Source organism: Physella acuta, unplaced genomic scaffold, assembly GCF_028476545.2.
Source record: "Physella acuta isolate Inbredline_101_S28 unplaced genomic scaffold, ASM2847654v3 ptg000622l, whole genome shotgun sequence".
NCBI classification, from domain to species: Eukaryota; Metazoa; Mollusca; class Gastropoda; family Physidae; genus Physella; species Physella acuta.
This window is the reverse complement of record NW_026732141.1, coordinates 744039-765532: the sequence shown is the minus strand read 5'-3', so window position 1 is coordinate 765532 and position 21494 is coordinate 744039. Positions and strand designations below refer to the sequence as shown.

The following is a 21494-nucleotide window of genomic DNA, read 5'->3' as shown; positions in this document are numbered from 1 at the left end:
AGTTTAGGGGAGATCACTCCCGCTTTATTTTTTCCAAAAAACGAACTGCGAATCTTGATCGTTAAAAAGGTTGAATCATTAATCCTTAGACAAGCGGACTCGGCAGAATTCGTAACATTTCAGTCCAGCGTTTTACGACATTGAAGCCATTTTTTGTTGGCCGTGATTCGACGAAGAATGCCGTAAGCCTGCGGCATCCGGCAGGTGAGTCCTGCCCGGCACGTCAAGGATGCAGCTCATTATGGACCTTGAGTCGCAGGGGGGTGAGACGACCGGTTATGTAGCCTTGACATTGGCAGCTTGGATGCATCAAATGGTCCTCTCGCCAAAAAGAAATGTAAAAATGCCAAAGATTGGTCGGGGAGTATTTAAGCCGAAGCTGAGAGTGTTGGTTGTAGCTAGACTCAGTTTTCAGACTGCTGTTCGTAGACTGAGCTTGGCTCCGAGTGTAGTTCTGCTCCAGATTTTTGGAGAAGTGAACACACCAAAGTTCAGGTGAAAAGATTGGTTCTCCTAGCTTTTCAACTGTTCACATCTACATCTGCTGATAACTCTGTCGGAAAGGTAGGTCTCCAGATTTTGTGATTTATTTATCTATGATTTCCATTCGAATGCAGAACCTAGTCAGTGTAGTTTAGGGGTGTAGGGACATTTGCTAAGGTGTAATGTGCAGGTGCTCAACATTTCAGAAGGCATTGGTCATAACATTACAGGGTAGTTGCTCATCAACCGTTTACACGGTGTATCGGCTTGTGGTGACCAGCTTTTGATGAAAGTATTTAGTTACAAGAGGGGGTAAGAGAATGAACTGTTTAACAAGACATTCACTGCCCTAACAAAAATATCAACATCGCTCGCTTGAATCACTGCAATTTTCTAGAGCAGAATCTCACTCAGTTTTTGGTAAAGGAAGCTCATTCTTTTTCCACGCTTACGAAAATATTGAGGGCTGTTCTAGCGTTGTACACCAATCTGATAGGTTAAAAGGGGACACCTTCCAAAACAATTAAGTCTAACTTGTCACCTTGTTATGAGTTATAAATGGATGTCGACCCCGACTAGAGGTGGATTATCTTTCTAGATTCGCTTCTTGTTTACATAGGAAAAGTTGAAACTCAGCAGATGCTTTCTTCTCCAAGACGGGTTGCTGTCCTCAGCTATTGACTATGATCTGCCTGGGACTCGAACTCGTGACTTTTCGAGTTTAGAGGTCAGGAGCTCTAACGCCTGGCCAGTCTGTTCCTCTGTCTGTTATTGTTTAAAGAGTACATACTCCATTATTTTAGCTGCAGTAAACAAAGATGTATTTTATCGTACATTTTGCTTTTAATCGGTTGAGATTAAAAAAAAAGCAAGAAAGTAGGTAGGACTTAATGCTCAGACGGCATAGTTCTCGATTGATCATGCCAAAGTCTAAATACATCGTTCACTCCATTATTCTAGCCAAAACTTTGTTGTCTAGGCTGTCTATACTTGGGATTATGAGGCGAAGACTGTTTATCTTCAACTCATCCGTCCCAATATATCTAAACTTGTGGACAGACTTTAAAGCCGACCTTTGTCGCGGCCCTTGTTCGCATGTTCTTACGTCGACTGAATTAAAGTGTCAAGAGTTACTTAACGCAATACCTTGATCTGATCTAGGTGTCTGACGCTGGTCAGTGTTACTTAACGCAATACCTGGCCGTCTTGATCTGATCTAGGTGTCTGACGCTGGTGTCCCCTGATGGCCCAGGTGGTTAAATGTGTAGGTAAACACAGACTTAAGCCAGAAACACGAGCCCAGCTCGCGATCTCATCTGTACAAACACGCGGCTCGGTTGGCGGCGTCTCGAACAACAGTAGATGTGGGAACCTCAGCAGTTCGCTTACCTCACCAGTAGATGCGAGAACACCTCACCAGTAAATGTGGGAACCTCATCAGTTTACTTACCTCAGCAGTAGATGTGGGAACCTCAGCAGTAGATGTGGGAACCTCATTAGTTTGGTTACCTCACCAGTAGATGTGGGAACCTCACTAGTTTGGTTATCTCACCAGTAGATGTGGGAACCTCACTAGTTTGGTTATCTCACCAGTAGATGTGGAAACCTCACTAGTTTGGTTACCTCACCAGTAGATGTGGAAACCTCACTAGTTTGGTTACCTCAGCAGTAGATGTGGGAACCCCTCACTAGTTTACTTACCTCAGTTGAAAACGTGGAACGACCGAAAATCTCACCAGAAAAAAAAGCTCGGGAAATCATGAATTTGAACTTGTCCGTTATGAATTTCTCAAGCCTAATACGCCTATACTGAACTTGTCTAATCTACTTTGGTAGAAAATGAATTTTCCAAATTTAAACTTGTCACATCTGAACTTCGATCTAAGAAGCCGAGGAACAATTTAGTTGTAAATCTGAAACATGAATTAACAAATTTTTTTTCCCACGCTTATTGTCTGCTTGATAACAAGAGAAGGTTCCAGTTGTTGTGGTACTGTTTGATGCACCCTCAAGGGCATCAGAAGACTTCAGTTCGTGTGGTACCGTTGACGCCCTCTACCCCAATCCCCTCACAATGGAAGGGGTGACGACATGTCTGAAAACAAATTTCCGAGTTTTTATTTGAATTAACTCAACTGTATTTAAACACTTTGGCGTGATTAGCGAACAGTTAATGGAAATACCTGTTATCGAGGGATTAGGTGTACATACTCATCACGACAAAGAAGAACATGCCGGTATATCATAATTAAATATGATCATCACACAGTTACGAAATGAATAAACTTCTAACTACCGTCAGGATTTTGTCAATCAACATTCCACTGAGCGGTGACATTCATTAGACCCTCATATGTCAATATAGTGCTCTATTGTTTGACTAGATCTAAGGTAACGTGTACATATTACATACATGACCGACTCCCTTCACGTCTATAGACATTACACTTTATATTACGTAACATTTCTAGGCCGATACTCCTCCCACACTCACGAACAAATCAGTTTGATTTTTTACTGTAAGGATTTTAAAATAGATTTAGTTCATTAGTAGATTTTCATTAGCTTTAAATAAGGACCTTGTAAGCTTATTGTTTCACTTAATTCATTAAACAATTGTAAAAACACAACTGCAGTAAGACAAGCAACAGCAAAGTTGTTCACCATTGGTCTACACCCTTTCAATCTCACTTAACACAATATACGTGTAACAGAATGATGAGCCACCTCATCTATTTTGTCTTATACAATCTATACACGATCCTTTGTAGTTTGACAAGCAGAACATCTGGTCAGTCGCTTGACTGGTCAGTCGCTTGACTCGATTTGTCTAAAGTCTTTGCTGGTCAGATCAAAAATATCAAAGTCTGACTAATGAAAGCTACCTACCAAAGTCTGACTAATGAAGTCTACCTACCAAAGTCTGACTAATGAAATCTACATATCAAAGTCTGACTAATGAAGTCTACCTACCAAAGTCTGACTAATGAAATCTACATATCAAAGTCTGACTAATGAAGTCTACCTATCAAAGTCTGACTAATGAAGTCAACCTATCAAAGTCTGACTAATGAAGTCAACCTATCAAAGTCTGACTAATGAAGTCTGTCTATCAAAGTCTGACTAATGAAGTCTACCTATCAAAGTCTGACTTATGAAGTCAACCTATCAAAGTCTGACTAATGAAGTCTACCTATCAAAGTCTGACTTATGAAGTCAACCTATCAAAGTCTGACTAATGAAGTCTGTCTATGGAAGCCCTGACCAACGCCACCTGCCCAGTGTGAACTCACCTGGTACAGCCACACAACAGGTAGACCAGCGTTTAACGCAGGTCGCTCTCGTTAACCCTTTCTCTTCAAACATCACAACCTGCGTGACGTCAGTCCCACAGATTAAGTCCTCCCCCCCCCCCAACCATTCCACCATACTTGGTCTTTTTTTTTTGTTGGTAAACAATCGCGGGTTAAAGTAATTGTTTACCTGTTGTCTCCCTGTTGACACGAGTGCTGAAGCCAGCCAACCTTGCAGCATTCGGCAGGTTTGTACAGGACCAACAGCCAGCCAAACACAGGTCCCGCAGTGACGTGGGGCCGGTCTCGTCATTGGTCGACAGCTGGGTCTCATCAACTGCCCACTGTGTGCCCTGGTTGTTGAGGTTCCACATCGTCAAATTTGGAGTAGACCTCCGAGGACCTCGAGTTGGTGCAGTTCTTGTTGTCTTGGCCCGTGGCCATAGTCTGATTGTGTGGTCGGTGTAGCAATTAAAAAGTGGAGTACATTTTGTTTGAGCAGGCCGCAGGTTGTTGGTCATCGACTGAGTGGACATTAGATCGGGGCTGGTCTCTTATAAATTCGATGCCGGGCCTTACCTGTCATTCAGTTGGAAAACTTCAGGCCAAGCCACACGGCTTTTGAGTGTCTTTAATGATGCAATTTTCTTTTCTTGTTCATTTTTTCAGAAGTGGATTTGGATTACAAGCCTTTGGATGTTCTTTTACATTTACGACATTGTGATCATCTGGCAAGGAAGTTTTCAATTGTAAATTTAAAAAAAAAATTAACAACGAAACAATAGATAGAATTTGTTGTAAGAACTAACAAGATGACTGTCGTATCAAGTCGGTCAAGCAGAGTTTGCGCTGGGGTGTCAAGATGGCAAGAGTTGTCTTTCTACCTAGTTGTTCTAGCTCAGGTCTTGTCTATAGTTAACGGGTCATCTCCCCTCCCCTGCGGTGGGGTCAAAGGCCGATACATCTGTGATGACGAAGACCCGCAAGTGTTTCATATTTGTATGGGCAATAATAAATACACGCACAGATGCCCTGGGGATCTACACTACAACGTGAGGACCCAGAACTGCGACTGGCCTAAGGCGGTCAACTGTGTGGAGGAAGCTCGCCAGCGCGCGCTGCAGAAACGTCTGGACGTGGAGCCAGACGCTCCGTCAAAGTTCCACGACACGGCCAAGAAACCACAGGCCAAGACTCAAGACAGTCCCGTGCCAGACAAGCAGGCGGTCCCCCGCAGCACGAGCAGACCTCAAGACAAATCTCCGCTACCCACTCAGGTCAACCAGGCCGTAAGGCACAAGGATTCAAACGAATATTCTGGAAAGTTTGACAAGAAGGGTGAGCAGTTATCCGATGCAAGCCTTGAAGTCACGCGCAAACCTGAAGTGAGTACTCGATCCTTTACTTATCAGGTGGAAAGTGAGTCTGGTAGTATCGATTACACAGATGAACCCGATTTTTCAGAAGAGAATCGAATCCAGCGTATCCGGTTTTCTGACCGCATTGTTCAACCCTATAAAGCAACCGCTGCGCCAAAAACATCAACGACTACCAGAAAAACGACACCAACCAGCACAACCACAAAACCGACAACCACCCGCCCGTTAAACCGCTCCCCAACCACGGTCTCACGGAGTCCGTTTAAAAAACCCACTGTTGCCTACCACCCCGTCCAGAACACCCGCAGCAGAACAGAACAGCGTGAGTTCGCCCCACAGAACCCAGTGGAGAGCATCAAACCCAAGACCACGAGAAAACCCAAGAACGACGACCGCTGGGATCCGTTAATCGAATCTGCCCCGTACAAGTCTGCCACAAACTTCGATGACGACATCACGTCTGTCCCAAAATGGTACGAGACAACAGCAGACGACTCAGCCAACAGACTGGATGATGGCAAGATGTCCACCAGGGCCTACTCCAAGCCACGCCAGGAGGCCTACAGAGAGAGGCCTGCCAAGAAGACTGAGGACAGTGCCGAGAAAGAATTCGTGCCGTCCTGGGTAAAGTCCAACCAAGTCAAGTCGCAAGTAGCCAAGTCTATCCCAATATCTGTGGCACACTCGCACAATGTAGTGCAGCAAAAAGTGCAGACAACCAAAGAAACACCAACACCAACACCAACAACGGCCGCAACATTCCAAAGAGCAAGAACAACACTGAAGAAATTTAAGCCGAGACCCACGGAAATTGAAGACGTCGCCAGGACCTTCACTACCGTGAAAACTGCACTCAAGGAAAAGTTTTCGCAGAAAAAAGAAGGGAAACTTTGGTACGAGGAGGAGACCGCAAAAGTTGAATCAACATCTAAACCGGAGGTAAAAGAACAGAAGGACGAGACGGTACAAAACATCGTCTTCTCTAGAAGACCAGTAACAAACTCCAGATTTTCTAGAAAAACAGAACCTGCCGTGACGTCATCGCGTCCAGACGTTAAAGAAACAACCAAGGACGCAGTGATAGTAACCAAGGAAAAGATAACTCAACGCCCCAGCTACAGCGCCGCTGCCTCGACGGTCTCTAAGTCGCCATTCGCTCCCTTTAACAGGCAAGTTGTAGGCAGGACTAGCCAAAAGCCATCAGATGAAACGTTTAGCCAAAAATCAACACGGGCCATGTCAAGCCAAAGGCCAAGCGATGATAAGCCTAACCAAAAATCAAATGATGAGAAATCCAAACCAAGACTAAACGAAGAAAACCCAAAGCAAAAATCAAAAGACGAAAGTTCTCCCCAAAGACAAAATGACGAGAAATCTTATCTGATATCAGCCGAAGACAAGTCCAGTCCAACGTCGCGTGAGGTGGACTCTGAAAAACCTGGGAAAAGTTTACCCTGGTGGTCAAAGGACCAGTTGAGAACAAGTTCACATTCCGGCCACGCTGACCAGCCAAAGAGCTCCAGACGGGCGTACATCCCCGCCCACCACAACACACAGAAACCCAACTACCACACTCGAACCCCCAAGTTCGACATTGAACTTGTCCCGTCCAATCAAGGCGGAGCAGAAGACGAGACGTCTGCACGTCGCTTCACCCCCAGGCACAAGGTCCAAGACACCAGTAAAGAGGTGGACAGAAGCTTCTCCCTACACCAGGTCAACGAGGCGGCGTCTGCTGATCGTCGGTTCGCCCTCCACAAGGCATACAACCCACCCAACCAAGCCGCCGCGGCAGAAGATCGAAAGTTCGCGCTCCACAAAGCTCAGAACAGCGCCACCAACCCCTACAGCGCCGCGGCCGCTGTTGATAAAAGGCCAGAAACTCAGCAACAACAGGCTAGTCCCAGCCGAGTGAATGCCCCTGCAGCTTTGGATAAGTTCTCTGTTGGTCTGATCAAGGAAGATCCCAAGCACGTGAACAGGGAGGTGAAAGAACAAAGTCAATACAAGTCGCCGATAGAGAAATACGACTACAAGAAAGGTGAGCCCACACAGAATAACATACATATTAACATAAGGCATCGTCAAAACAAATAAATTCAAATTATGTTTTAGTTAAGGCAAAAACAATAAGAAATCGCACGTATAAATACAATTTCTGTACCAAATCTTTCTTAGCTGACATGCATCTTGTTATCCAGTTAAATACATTTTTTGGCATGAAATTCAGTTTGTGGTCATTGTTGTCTGAGTAGAACTACGGGGTGTCTAGCTTATAGCTACATCTCCACCCCACCCCACCTTACCACCACACCCCACCTTACCACCACACCCCACCTTACCACCACACCCCACCTTACCACCACACCCCACCTTACCACCCCACCTTACACCCCACCCCACCCCACCTTACCACCACACCCCACCTTACCACCACACCCCACCTTACCACCCCACCCTACCACCCCACCTCACTACCTGACCTTCTCGTGTATTACAGGTAAATGCAGCAGCACCTGGTGCAAGCTGCCCGACTGCAGGTGCATCGGCTCGGACGTGCCAGGCGACCTTGACCCTAAGGACATCCCCCAGCTGGTCATGCTGACCTTTGACGACAGCATCAACGGCCAGAACATGGGCTACTACAAGACCATCTTCAACGGCACACTCAAGAACCCCAACGGCTGCCCCATCAAATGTAAGTAGGCTCCTACGTCCCATCTGTTTTTCTTTGGAACTTGCTAGAACTTCGTCAAGAAGTGTAAGGGACTAGCGTTTGCTAGAATCACAACCCTAATCCAACCCTAATCCTAGCCCAAACCATAGCTTTAACCTTAATTTTAATCCTAAACTTTATTCTAAGACCTTACCTCTAACCCTAGCTCATATCCGCTGACGAAGACTTACTGTAAGACCTATCATAACTCATGCAATAAGCCAGTAGTTAAAACTAGTACGACGTTTGTATGAAGATATACTGTAAGATTTCTAATGTTCTTCTTACTTACTGTAAGACTTTTAATGTTCTTCTTACTTACTGTAAGACTTCTAATGTTCTTCTTACTTACTGTAAGACTTCTGATGTTCACAGCGACCTTCTTCGTGTCTGGAGACAACAGTGACTACGAGATGGTCCGCAAGATCCACAAGGGGGGTCACGAGATCGCCTCCCACACCCTCAGCCACCGCAGCCCCACCACCTGGTGGGCGGACGCCGGGTTCGAGAACTGGGAGCAGGAGGTGGTCGGCATGAAGAAGCGGCTGCACGAGAAGTCTGGCATCCCGCTGGACGGTATCGTCGGCATGAGGGCGCCCTTTCTACAGGTAACTGCTCACCTAGGCTCGGACAGTCAGATGCACTCACACATCGTGGTTGTAGATCTGTGGGTCTAGACGTACCTTCTTTCGTGTTGACAACATTATCAATATATATATATATATATATATATATATATATATATATATATATATATATATATATATATATATATATATATATATATATATATATATATATATATATATATATATATATATATGACAGAATCCTCTTTCTTAAAACTCAGACGATACTACTCAATTATCGATACAAACAAAATATCGATACCACCCGAAACATCATACTAAATATAATAATATGAAGAAATATTCGTAACTTGAAAGATTACGCTTCTGATTAAAGAAGACTTCTATAATAATCATATTTAACAAAATGCTAATTTGTTAATAATTTTGAGTTTTCTGAAATTAAATTAAACTTTTAATGAACAGGTTGGTGGTGACGCACAGTACGCCATGTTGAAAGAAAACAGGTTCCGGTACGATACCTCCATGGTAACGGGGAATCTCTACGTCAACAACGAGGCCCCAACATGGCCGTTCACCCTGGACACGCCCCCTGACAGCAAAACATGCAGCCTGACCCCCTGCCCCACCCGATCCTATCCCGGCCTGTGGGAGGTGCCGCTCATCCGATGGTACGGCAATAACAGAATCGCCTGCGCCATGCCCGATGCTTGCACGATTGGTGAGTAGTTTTGTTTGGTGAAATGAACACATCTTTTTTGATATCACTTGTTTAAAGACGTCTAACTACAAGGGTAGACAACTATTTTATTCGTCTCATTTGAAAGTAGCCTCGAGTCTAATCAACATGTCCTGTGTATTCCCCGCTTGACTTTTCCCCAATTCCACATAATTGAGCTATTTTATTGGTATCTTAATTGCCCCCAACACTTGCTTTAGTTAGACGTACAATTTATGTATACTGTGTATTCATGACCTATAGCCAATATTGCGGTGCTATCTTCAAACTGAATCCCAAATATTCTACACCCTCTTCAATCAAACTTCATAATTCTATCCCAAAATAATCTACTTTACTCTTTGGTGTTGTCTATGCTGTTATCCCAAATATTTTACCCCTGCGGTGTAATCTGTAACTGTATCCTAGATATATTACCCCAACAGTGTTGTCTACAAAAGGGCTGGTAAGTAGGTCACCAACCAGTTCTATTGCTCATGCAGGTTTTATTAAGCCGTAGAACTAGTTGGTGACCTACTTACAATCCCTATTGTGTACAAACGACCGTTGCGGTGTTAGCTATAACTGTATCCTAGATATTTTACCCCACCAGTTTTACCTATAATTGAATCCTACATGATCTTCCCTAGGCGCCGGAACAAAAGGCAGTAGAAAGTTCATAGAGGACAACTTCATGAGGCACTACACCACCAACAGAGCGCCTTTCGGCATCTTCATCCACGCCTCGTGGTTCGCCAGGAAAGACGGGAACCTGGAGGGTCTGGTCGAGTTCCTGGGGTCACTGGCCGACAAGGACGACGTGTGGGTGGTCACCGTCAACCAGGCCCTGGACTGGATCCAGCGCCCCGTGCGGCTCTCCGCCATCAGTGCCATGGATTCCTGGATGTGCTGACCCGTGCAGTGACCCCCATGACCCGTGCAGTGACCCCCATGACCCGTGCAGTGACCCCCATGACCCGAAAAGTGACCCACATTTATTCATTCTGTTGAACTAAATATTACACCTTAAAAAGTTTTTAGGTTTTAATGATTAACATTGTTGAATTTTATAAAAGTGTTAAGTAACAATGAAGAAAGTTGTTAGTATTTATCATGATAAACAACAAATATGATTAGTTGAAAATAGAAATATTGCTTAATATTTAATTTCTAATAATTATGATTAATATTGATAAATAGCACAATGATTAGTTGTAATGGAAGTTATGATAAGCGGTTGGTGTCGATTATAATTAGCGGTTTATGGCACATGATTGATGGATGCGAATAGCATGTATGATTATTGGTTAAATAATGACATGTAGGATTTATAGCATACACCATCAACGGTTCAATAAATGTATGAATCGTGGCTGATAGCATTATATTGGCAACTTATGCAACAGTTATTTAACGAATTATTGTTTATGCAATGATAACCTAATCAACTAATCATTAATTAATATCCAATCAACATTAGCTAAACGTTAGAGTACAACCCCTGTGGCTATCACAAAATATGTAGGCCCCCTACGGGCATCACGTTATTTTCTACAAATGTTAAACAACATTGGCCTAAAGGTAACAACTAATTCATTGGAACGGTCTATTTAGAATAGTTTAATTAATAAGAGATTTGTGTATGCGAAATTCCCCTCCCCTCCTCGCCTCACACCAAAGTATGCATATAATTACGTTCAGTCCCTTACCTCACCACCCACACAGTAGGTAGACTATATTTACCTCCACCCACACCTCCCCACCCACACAGAAGGTAGACTATATTTACCTCCAACCACACCTCCCCACCCACACCTCCCCACCCACACAGAAGGTAGACTATATTTACCTCCACCCACACCTCCCCACCCACACAGAAGGTAGACTATATTTACCTCCAACCACACCTCCCCACCCACACCTCCACACCCACACAGAAGGTAGACTATATTTACCTCCACCCACACCTCCCCCACCCACACAGAAGGTAGACTATATTTACCTCCACCCCCCCCCCCCCACCAACACAGAAGGTAGACTATATTTACCTAGTCCAACACCTCCCCACCCACACAGAAGGTAGACTATATTTACCTCCACACCCCCCCCCCCCCCCCACCAACACAGAAGGTAGACTATATCTACTTGGTCCCCCAACTCCACACAGAAGGTAGACTATATTTACCGCCACCCACCCCCCCCCCCCACCCTGTATCTACTTGTAGTCCCACATATCTCCCCTCAAATACCTACTCAATATCCAAATTCACAAATAATTGCAAACACACGTGTTAAAATTGTGCTGTGATCGTGTAGAATTGTATCTAAATTGTGTTTTTAAATTCAATAGTATCTGATGCCTATTTTATTAGTATCTGATGCCTATTTTAAGGCAAAATGTAAATAAACCTGTGCACAATCTCACTTTCATTGTTATATATCTTTCACCATATTTAATTATATTGTTATATAGCTTCCGCCATCTTTAAATATATTGTTATATATATACATATATCTTGAATGTATCATCACCTTATTTTATGTTTGTAAATACTGAAAATAAAAATTTGTTCCATTTTTTTTTGTCTCGGAGATATTGTATTTTAACCGGACTCTAGGTTGTACTAAACTCCAAACTTAACCCTAACAGTTACACCAAACCTATTTCCGATGCAAGCTCCAACATTCAGGATTGGGTATCGCTGTTTCCGACAGCCGCCTGAAACTTCCGGGTTAGCGGTTGTGCTCTCTACCTCTCGAACACACGAAATGCGAACACTCGAATCAAAATCAAGTTTTTTATTTCTGTTTCCTTGATCTCCTGTATTGAGACATTGTGCCGTGACATTGTGCTGTCCAGACCTGTAACATTGTACTGTCCAGACCTGTAACATTGTACTGTCCAGACCTTAGACCTGTAACATTGTACTGTCCAGACCTGTAACATTGTACTGTCCAGACCTGTAACATTGTACTGTCCAGACCTTAGACCTGTAACATTGTACTGTCCAGACCTGTAACATTGTACTGTCTAGACCTTAGACCTGTAACATTGTACTGTCCAGACCTGTAACATTCTACTGTCCAGACCTGTAACATTGTGCTGTCCAGACTTTGAACATTGTACTGTCCAGACCTCAGACCTGTAACATTGTACTGCCCAGACCTGTAATATTGTACTGTCCAGACCTGTAACATTATACTGCCCAGGCGCGAAGATTTAAACATTACATTAGGTTTTATAAACAGGGAAAATAAATTTATATTCAGCTCTGATACATTTAAAATTTCATCCACCTAACCGAAGTGGCACTCAAATTATCGGTATTTTAGGAACCAGAAATAGAATAAAGGGTCCCTTCTGAAATCGGAAATCACCGAAAAATTAAAAGAAAACTAAGTATACGGATATTTAAACATTACATTTCATCTACGTAACTGAATTAATACTCAAATTATAGCGTTCACGTGGGATTTGAGAAAAGTATCACTTCTGGTTACCGGAAATTGTTAAAAATTTGAAAGATACTTGCGAGTTGGATTTTATAATTACATGTTAAATTTTGTTCACCTAACTAAAACGACACTTAAGTTTTCAGTTTTTTAGAAACTAGAGTTATATTAAGTAATAATTCCGGTTACCGGAAATCGCTTGAAAGTTGACATAATCCTATATATAACATGCACCAACCAACTCGATCTAATACGGCACTCAAATTATCATGTTCACACACAAACATTGGCTACAAACAAGATAGCAAAATAGGTAAATAAAAAACGTCTCGCCATGTAAAAATCTAAATATGTACTGTTTTTGTCATTTGTGTTTACATTTTCTGTGATTAAATGTAAATAATAAAATTTAAAAATTGTGTTTATTTATCGAAAATATTAAAACATAAAATACATCAAATCTTAAATATAGTCCAACAAAAAATCAAACAGCATGGTGGTTTTTATTACCATATTTATTTTAATAACATCACTCCGGATTTAAAAATAAATATAAATTATAGGCCTAGGCCTACACCATTTCGAGACTAATCACGGCTGCGTAGGTCTACATCTTTTAAAACTTTGTTTTATAAAAATAGAATCGATTAGAAAATTAATTGCGCACCTAATGACAATTTATGTCATAGTGTGTTGTCATCGAGTGACAATGTTGAAACAAAGTGATCCTTAGTTTTTTGCTACTAATTTATAAGTAAGACTAGGTTTTTCTCCACTTTGCACAGACTCAACAAGAAAGAAGAAAACGTTGGAATTTAATTTTTTTTTAAATATAGAAATAAAAGGTTTGATAAACATTTGCTAGATAAGCACTAATAACCTTTTTACCAATTTAAAAAAAAAAAAGTCTTTTTTCACTTCAAAATAAGTATTTATAAAATTTCAAAACAGATGAGGCTATTATTAATATATTTGATCTGGCATATTTTGGATCAACACAAATTCAGAATCATACGAAACGAACCTTAAATAATAAATAAAATATCGCTATGTTTTTATGTTTATTTAAATTTGATTCTAGACCTAGCTAGATCTGGAGGAGAATCTAGAGAATCTAGTTCTAGATCTAAATTCTAGATCTAGATTCTAATTCTATTAAATTTCACAACACGCCAGGCCTAGAATTTATATCAATTTAAGTGCAGTACCAAGAGACACAATACTTGGTAATACTAATTAATTACTAATTACTAATGATACTAATACTAATCTTAATCTAGAATCTAGTATTTACTAGAGATCTAGTAATTTGATAGTAATTTGAGTAATGGAGGCGAGCGAGTTGACGAGATTCCTTCCATAATGTTGTTGTCATGGAATAAAAACGTGTTTTTTTTAGATTTAGACCGTAAAAAAAAATAAAAAATAAAAACTTAAGCCTAAAATTAATTTAGAAATTTTATATTCTTAGAATAAATGCTATAAAAGTTGCAAATCCAGAGAACTTGAAAATAATTTGTTGAGTTTAAGGCTACATTTCTATTTATTTTCATCAAGCCTAAGTTATAACCGGATGTTTCACTTTCGTAAGACAAATATTGATTGGCTGTACAGTAACTTAGTGATCGATAACTATTTGTTTACAAAACTTTGCAGATCAAGTTTTTAAATAACAATGCAAATTTTCTATTTTTAGCTTACAATGTGTGCAATAAAATCTATGGCAGCCTATCCAATAGCAGGATGCCATGTTTATGTCGCCATTACACGTGAAAACCAAATTGTTTTTGCTTTTTTTAAAATTTTTATTTAGTTACCGAAAATATTATAAACATCAAATACATCCAATCTTTAGTAAAGTCCGAAAAAAACCAGACAGGCAGGATTTTATAACCATATTAATTGTAAATACGCTGTGCATGATTTTTTAATGAATTTATACACCTCTCAAATACCTTTGAGACTTTTCTCGCTGGTGTCCATTGACCAATTGTTGGTAATCTATCGTTTTGGGTACGTAAAATCACCCGCGGCTATCAATGTACGAAAACGTTACCTCATTGTCAATGCTTTAATAGAAGTATATTGTGATATGTTTGTGTCAAATATTATAGATAAATGAATAATGAACCTAAATCAATGGCTAAATAATAAATTATTAAATATATCAATATAGGCCAGAAATTAACTTTAAACAGCAGTGTCTGCAAGCAAGATTTGCTATATAAAAAATAAACAGCAGCCATTTGTAAAATAGAGTGACTTCCGCCTGAATCTCGCGCTATAAGTCTATAAAAATAAAACTTTAACAAGATGGCTGCTATAGTAAATGAGCATGGTTGCATCTGTTGGAAACATCGCTGGTGTTCATTTATTACTGAAAAGTTTTAATTCAATTGTTTAAAAACAGGTACATAAATGAAACTAGGAAACATTTTTGTATTTTTCAAAACATAAATCCTCCTCAAAATGTGAAATAATTATTACAATTTAAGGAGTCACCTGTTTTTCACATTACAAGTCGCGGGCGATTTTACGTACCCAAAACGATAGATTACCCAATACTTATATATATAATATATTATTAATTAAATTATTAATATAGATCTAGTAGTAGAGTATTACAGTGTATAGTATGTGTGTCTTGGTAAAACAGTAATGCAAAATTTTAAGGAGCGAAAATGGCCTGTCACATTCACAACATGATGACATTTTTTAGATTTTTGTCTCGCATTTTATTCCCAATAATATGTCAGCATTATGTGGGTAAACTGTGCTGTTATCTGCAATATTTTATTGCATCCGAATTCCAATGGGCTGATAATTTATATAAACAAACTTACACTTTGGTGCAGACTTAAATTTTTGAACACTGTATTTAAGTTGGTATTGTTATAATGCAGCGCTCAATGCAAACATATTTCAAGCCCAATGAATCAGATGTTCCAATTTGTACTACACCTGAAATTTATGGATGATTGAACAACTTCTTTCTATTGTTATGACTTTGAATACCACATAGATCTAGTTCAAAACAACAAGAAATAGGACCTACAGTATTTTACATTTAAATGTGTTATTTTATGCCTGTGTGAAATGTACCTTTTTTCTCTCATCCTTCTACTGCTCAGTTAATTCAGTAAGGTTTACATCAGTCCAAAATATTCCGTGGATATATTTCAGCTAGGGCTCCATCCGTGGATATATTTCAGCTAGGCCTCCATCCGTGGATATATTTCAGCTAGGCCTCTATATGATTTAGCTACAAAAAAGTGTAAGCCTCCTGTTAAAAGTTGCCATTCTAATACAAAAAAAATGTAAGATACACCTCTCAAGCTTTAACAAAAAGTGGCTGGTGATCTTCAGCTGTTTTATAAGACATAAGGTATAGGAACAAAAGAAAAATCTCATTTTGAGCTTAGTTACTAAATTCTTTATAATATATTGGACTTTAAAGTGAAAATTTTTACACACATAGATCTACGTGGCTTTACAAGTGTATTTACAACTTTCCTCATTCGAGTTTAGGGATAGGCCTGCTTGGCCTAGATAAAAACTAGTGTAAAATTCCAGATTTATTTTTATACCAGTAATGGGGTCTGAGAACAGAATTGAAGTTTACACTTTTTTCCTCCAGAAATTTAGCCCCACCTAATAATAAATTATAGCAAATATGCTACAATTTTTAAATTTTATGATTTGTTTGTCAGACATTGTTGCTTACACTGACCATTTTTCAGATGGACTTAGCTGACTTTGAAGAATACCCTGATATTAGCGCTCTGAGTAAAGAAGAGTTGGATGAATTCCAAAAGAAAAATGCAGAGACCATAGCAGAGCTTGAAAAGGATATTAAACTACTGAAAAGGAAATTTAAACAGTTTGGTCCTGGGGCATTGCCTTCTCCAGAGTTGAGGGTAATAAACAGGTGTGGATTATTATTATTGATTGTAATGTAGAGTATGATATTGTTTGATATAATAAATGGAATAAATTTTGTACTTAAGTTTTCTAAATAACCCAAGGTCATTGTTATTAGAATTTCGAAAATACTAAGAACGTATTTCTAGATTATTCATAGTAATAGAATTCATAAAAATTAAATTGTATGGTACACTAATAATGTGTTCAGAATTTTTATATAGGCCCTAATGAATCCTTTCAATTTTAATTTAGTGATAAAAATACAAAAAAAACATTATCAGAAAACAATAGTACAATATTTTTAACTTACTAATTTAGACTTATTAAAAAAAAAATACAAGAAAAGTAAAAGCAAGCAATAATCCTAATGACTTTTTTCTTTTTACAGACCAGATGGAAGTAGCAATTTTGAACAAGTTCTGCAAGAATTAGAGAAACAATTTTATGACCATCAACTTCGGGTATTTTTTTCCTTATAACAGAGCTAACTCTTTGTACCTCACTTTTTTGTTTGAATGTAATATAACATTTACATTTGATAAAAAACAATTGTATTAGCTTATTTTTATATTCTAGTATTTCTAGCAAAAAGTAGTTTTATAAGTTATTTAGGACCTATTATTTAATTTCATTTGTTAAACAAAATGAAAACAAAACAAATTATTTTATTTTCATTGACTCAAATAAGATACAAACTAGCAGGATTTGAATCTGTCACTTACAAAGTAAATCCTCATTAGCTAAACTAAACATTGTGAGTTGATAATTAAAATCTTTTTTCCCACAGCTTCATGAAACAATGAAACTGACTGGTGTTACAATTGAGAACATTAGGAGGGAGGTTCTTGAACTGGGTAATTCCTTTCTTGATGACAACCACTGCACTAAAAATGTCTACTTTATTTATTCTAGATGACAACCACTGCACTAAAAATGTCTATTTGTTCTAGACGACAACCACTGCACTAAAAATGTCTACTTTATTTGTTCTAGATGACAACCACTGCACTAAAAATGTCTACTTTATTTGTTCTAGACGACAACCACTGCACTAAAGAGTTCTATTTGGACCTGCAGGTGTTGGATAGGAAGGTGATCCTGATCTACAAACTGTTAGAAATATTTGTGAGTAGAAATTATTTTCTTTATCATCATAATTCTAATAATTCATATAAATTTCATCATATTGAAGTAAAGGATTTATTTCAATTCAAAAAGTTTGTTTAGCTTTTACCTTATAAAAGTAAAACATTTATTTTAATTCCACAAGTTGCTGCTAGTTTCATCTTATAGATTAGAAGTTATAAATCTATTTTAATTCTAAAAGTTTGTATATAGAAAATCTCATTGAAGTAATACATTTTATTTAATTGTAAAAATTGGTGCAAATATCACCTTATAAAAGTAAAATATCTATTTTAATTCTAAAAGTGTAGAAATGTTATTAAAGAAAACATTTATTTTAGAATCCTGTGGAAGGTCACTCAGAAGGGAGCAAACTCCTGTGGTTTGAAATCAAATTTGGAGAAAACATAAATGGTGCCATTGGCGGGGAAATTGTCAAGTGAGTCCAACCTGGAGTTTTAACAAGGCCACCCTGTAATAAGTCACTATTACGACTTAACATGGCCAACCTTTAATAAGTCACTATTACCTTGTTTGTTTTGAAATGCCCTAATGGATGTATTTTAAATTGTGTATCAGATTGACAGGTACTTTGTCTATTAACTTAACAATTTAGTTTTAAAATTTTATTTCAGAGCTGCAGATAACTTAGCTATTCACTCGACAATATCTTTGCTGAAGACCTACCTGCAGTGGCAGAAAACCCAGGACCATGCCATCGAGAAATTCACCAAGAGCTACCCCAATAATGTTTCTGTCATTGTCAATGAGAGGGGGAACAGGTGCCTAGAGATAAAGAATCCAAAACCATTTCGGCAAGTCTATAATCTATTCAATAGCTAAAGCTTAGTGTATGTTGGGTCCAGCATTTGAGCTAGAACTCGGCTAGTCTGTTATTTCCTTGTACTACAGCTATCATAGTGCTGATAGAGAATAGTTTAAAATTACAGTACCTTCACTATTACATTTTGGAAACAAACAGCAATATTAATATTGTGTCCAATATAAATATTTGGGCACGTAAGATTTGTTTCCTTAATTCCAATGTTTAAATTTCCTGTGGTTGTGTTTCCATTAGTCCTGTGTTTATGTGGTTGTGTTTCCATTAGTCCTGTGTTTATGTGGTTATGTTTCCATAAGTCCTGTGTTTATGTGGTTATGTTTCCATCAGTCCTGTGTTTGTGTGGTTGTGTTTCCATTAGTCCTGTGTTTATGTGGTTGTGTTTCCATCAGTCCTGTGTTTATGTGGTTGTGTTTCCATTAGTCCTCTGTTTATGTGGTTGTGTTTCCATTAGTCCTGTGTTTATGTGGTTGTGTTTCCATCAGTCCTGTGTTTATGTGGTTGTGTTTCCATCAGTCCTGTGTTTATGTGGTTGTGTTTCCATTAGTCCTGTGTTTATGTGGTTGTGTTTCCATTAGTCCTGTGTTTATGTGGTTGTGTTTCCATTAGTTCTGTGTTTATGTGGTTGTGTTTCCATTAGTCCTGTGTTTATGTGGTTGTGTTTTCATTAGTCCTGTGTTTATGTGGTTGTGTTTTCATTAGTCCTGTGTTTATGTGGTTGTGTTTTCATTAGTCCTGTGTTTATGTGGTTGTGTTTTCATTAGTCCTGTGTTTATGTGGTTGTGTTTCCATTAGTCCTGTGTTTATGTGGTTGTGTTTCCATTAGTTCTGTGTTTATGTGGTTGTGTTTCCATTAGTCCTGTGTTTATGTGGTTGTGTTTCCATTAGTCCTGTGTTTATGTGGTTGTGTTTTAATTAGTCCTATGTGACTTGACTTTGCTATCTCAATCAGGCCTGTATTCACCCTGGAGTGGGGAAGAAAGTTTGTCAATGACCGAGTGGTTCCAGACTTTCACTTGACTGTTCAAGCACATGAAAAACGTGAGTCAGCGCTAGGTTTTTTTGTTATTTCTTTCTGTCACTTAAGTTTCTGTTCAGAGACCCCCTACATGGGTCCCAGGTCCCCTTTCCCTACATGGGTCCCAGGTCCCCCTTTCCCTACATGGGTTCCAGGTCCCCTTTCCCTACATGGGTTCCAGGTCCCCTTTCCCTTCATGGGTTCCAGGTCCCCTTTCCCTACATGGGTTCCAAGTCCCCTCCTCTTACATGGGTTCTTAAGACCCCTGCCTAATAACCTAATTTAAACAGACCAAGTATGTTAGCTTGCAATGTTTTTTATACTTCATCAAAAAAGAAACATTACATTGGTGCATCGAATATTACAAATGTTGTTTTCTGTGGAATAATTTCTCTTGTATTTTTTATCTGATTGAAATGGTCTGATACAGTCCTTTGGTTAACTGCAAAAATTAATGTAGAAAAATACATTGTGTATCTCTTTATATCTGTTACTTCCCTTGTTGGCTAACTAGTATATCAGTTTGGTACATTTAAAAATTAACTCTGTAGATGTAGCTTGTACTGTTTGAAGCTCTACATTAAACAAGCTTAGACTGATACAGTTTTACATGTAATTAAACTCAGAGGGTTTAAAGAAAATGAAAGTCTACATGTAATTAAACTCCGGCAGAAATGTTCTTCATAAAAAAAAATTTAAATTTAAAAATTTGTTTTCCAGTCGTAGCTGCAGACACAAAAAATATTTTAGCCTCGTCACCCGAAGTCTTCCAGACAATGTTGGGTTCCCTGGGAGCTGACCAGGCCATTGAGACCCTGATCAAGGTAGTGGCTACTGATGGCGTGGATGTACAGGGCAGCCAGGAGGTCAAGGACAACTCACCTCCTTTAGCCAGTAGTTCACAGCAGTAGCAAATCTCATACACTACAACACATACAGTAGTTCACAGCAGTAGCAAATCTCATACACTACAACACATACAGTAGTTCACAGCAGTAGCAAATCTCATACACTACAACACATACAGTAGTTCACAGCAGTAGCAAATCTCATACACTACAACACATACAGTAGTTCACAGCAGTAGCAAATCTCATACACCCACACATACAGTAGTTCACAGCAGTAGCAAATCTCATACACTACAACACATACAGTAGTTCACAGCAGTAGCAAATCTCATACACCCACACATACAGTAGTTCACAGCAGTAGCAAATCTCATACACTACAACACATACAGTAGTTCACAGCAGTAGCAAATCTCATACACTACAACACATACAGTAGTTCACAGCAGTAGCAAATCTCATACACTACAACACATACAGCAGTAGCAAATCTCATACACTACAACACATACAGTAGTTCACAGCAGTAGCAAATCTCATACACTACAACACATACAGCAGTAGTAAATCTCATACACACCCACACATACAGCAGTAGCAAATCTCATACACCAACACATACAGTACATACACACCCAACACATACAGCAGTAGCAAATCTCATACACTACAACACATACAGTACATACACACCCACACATACAGCAGTAGCAAATCTCATACACTACAACACATACAGTACATACACACCCACACATACAGCAGTAGCAAATCTCATACACTACAACACATACAGTACATACACACCCACACATACAGCAGTAGCAAATCTCATACACCAACACATACAGTACATACACACCCAACACATACAGCAGTAGCAAATCTCATACACCAACACATACAGTACATACACACCCAACACATACAGCAGTAGCAAATCTCATACACCAACACATACAGCAGTAGCTAATCTCATACACCACCACATACAGCAGTAGCAAATCTCATACACACCATTACAGTAGTTCACAGCAGTAGCAAATCTCATACACACCCACACATACAGCAGTAGCAAACCTCATACACACCCACACATACAG

General features: G+C 39.2%; 2 protein-coding genes across 3 annotated transcripts; both read left to right on the top strand.

Moving 5' to 3' along the window:
• The first annotated feature begins 292 nt into the window (after positions 1-292).
• On the top strand, positions 293-16425 carry LOC131948071 (proteoglycan 4). 2 transcript variants are annotated; one of them, XM_059309562.1, is made up of 7 exons: positions 293-564; positions 4446-7196; positions 7656-7853; positions 8247-8479; positions 8927-9182; positions 9830-10163; positions 16373-16425. In XM_059309562.1, the coding sequence occupies exons 2-6, from the start codon at positions 4589-4591 to the stop codon at positions 10090-10092; spliced, it is 3558 nt and encodes a 1185-aa protein (XP_059165545.1). In that variant the 5' UTR covers positions 293-564; positions 4446-4588; the 3' UTR covers positions 10093-10163; positions 16373-16425. The 2 variants fall into 2 exon arrangements, with proteins under 2 accessions (XP_059165545.1, XP_059165544.1); XM_059309561.1 differs by lacking the exon at positions 293-564 and having other exon boundaries at positions 4125-7196.
• LOC131948045 (centromere protein P) lies at positions 16373-20451 on the top strand. Its single transcript, XM_059309511.1, has 7 exons — positions 16373-16549; positions 17344-17410; positions 17593-17681; positions 18023-18120; positions 18317-18496; positions 19475-19563; positions 20261-20451. Exons 1-7 carry the CDS (start codon positions 16373-16375, stop codon positions 20449-20451), a joined length of 891 nt encoding a protein of 296 aa, XP_059165494.1.
• The last annotated feature ends 1043 nt before the right edge of the window (positions 20452-21494 follow it).

Bases quoted from the DNA above. Each gene is read 5' to 3' on its own strand.
- LOC131948071 (XM_059309562.1), top strand. From the start codon at position 4,589: ATGACTGTCGTATCAAGTCGGTCAAGCAGAGTTTGCGCTGGGGTGTCA. The intron at 7,197-7,655 runs GTGAGCCCACAC...CGTGTATTACAG, and splicing joins GAAATACGACTACAAGAAAG to GTAAATGCAGCAGCACCTGG. The intron at 9,183-9,829 runs GTGAGTAGTTTT...GATCTTCCCTAG, and splicing joins GCCCGATGCTTGCACGATTG to GCGCCGGAACAAAAGGCAGT.
- LOC131948045 (XM_059309511.1), top strand. From the start codon at position 16,373: ATGGACTTAGCTGACTTTGAAGAATACCCTGATATTAGCGCTCTGAGT. The intron at 16,550-17,343 runs GTAATAAACAGG...TTTTTCCCACAG, and splicing joins TGCCTTCTCCAGAGTTGAGG to CTTCATGAAACAATGAAACT. The intron at 17,682-18,022 runs GTGAGTAGAAAT...CATTTATTTTAG, and splicing joins ACAAACTGTTAGAAATATTT to AATCCTGTGGAAGGTCACTC.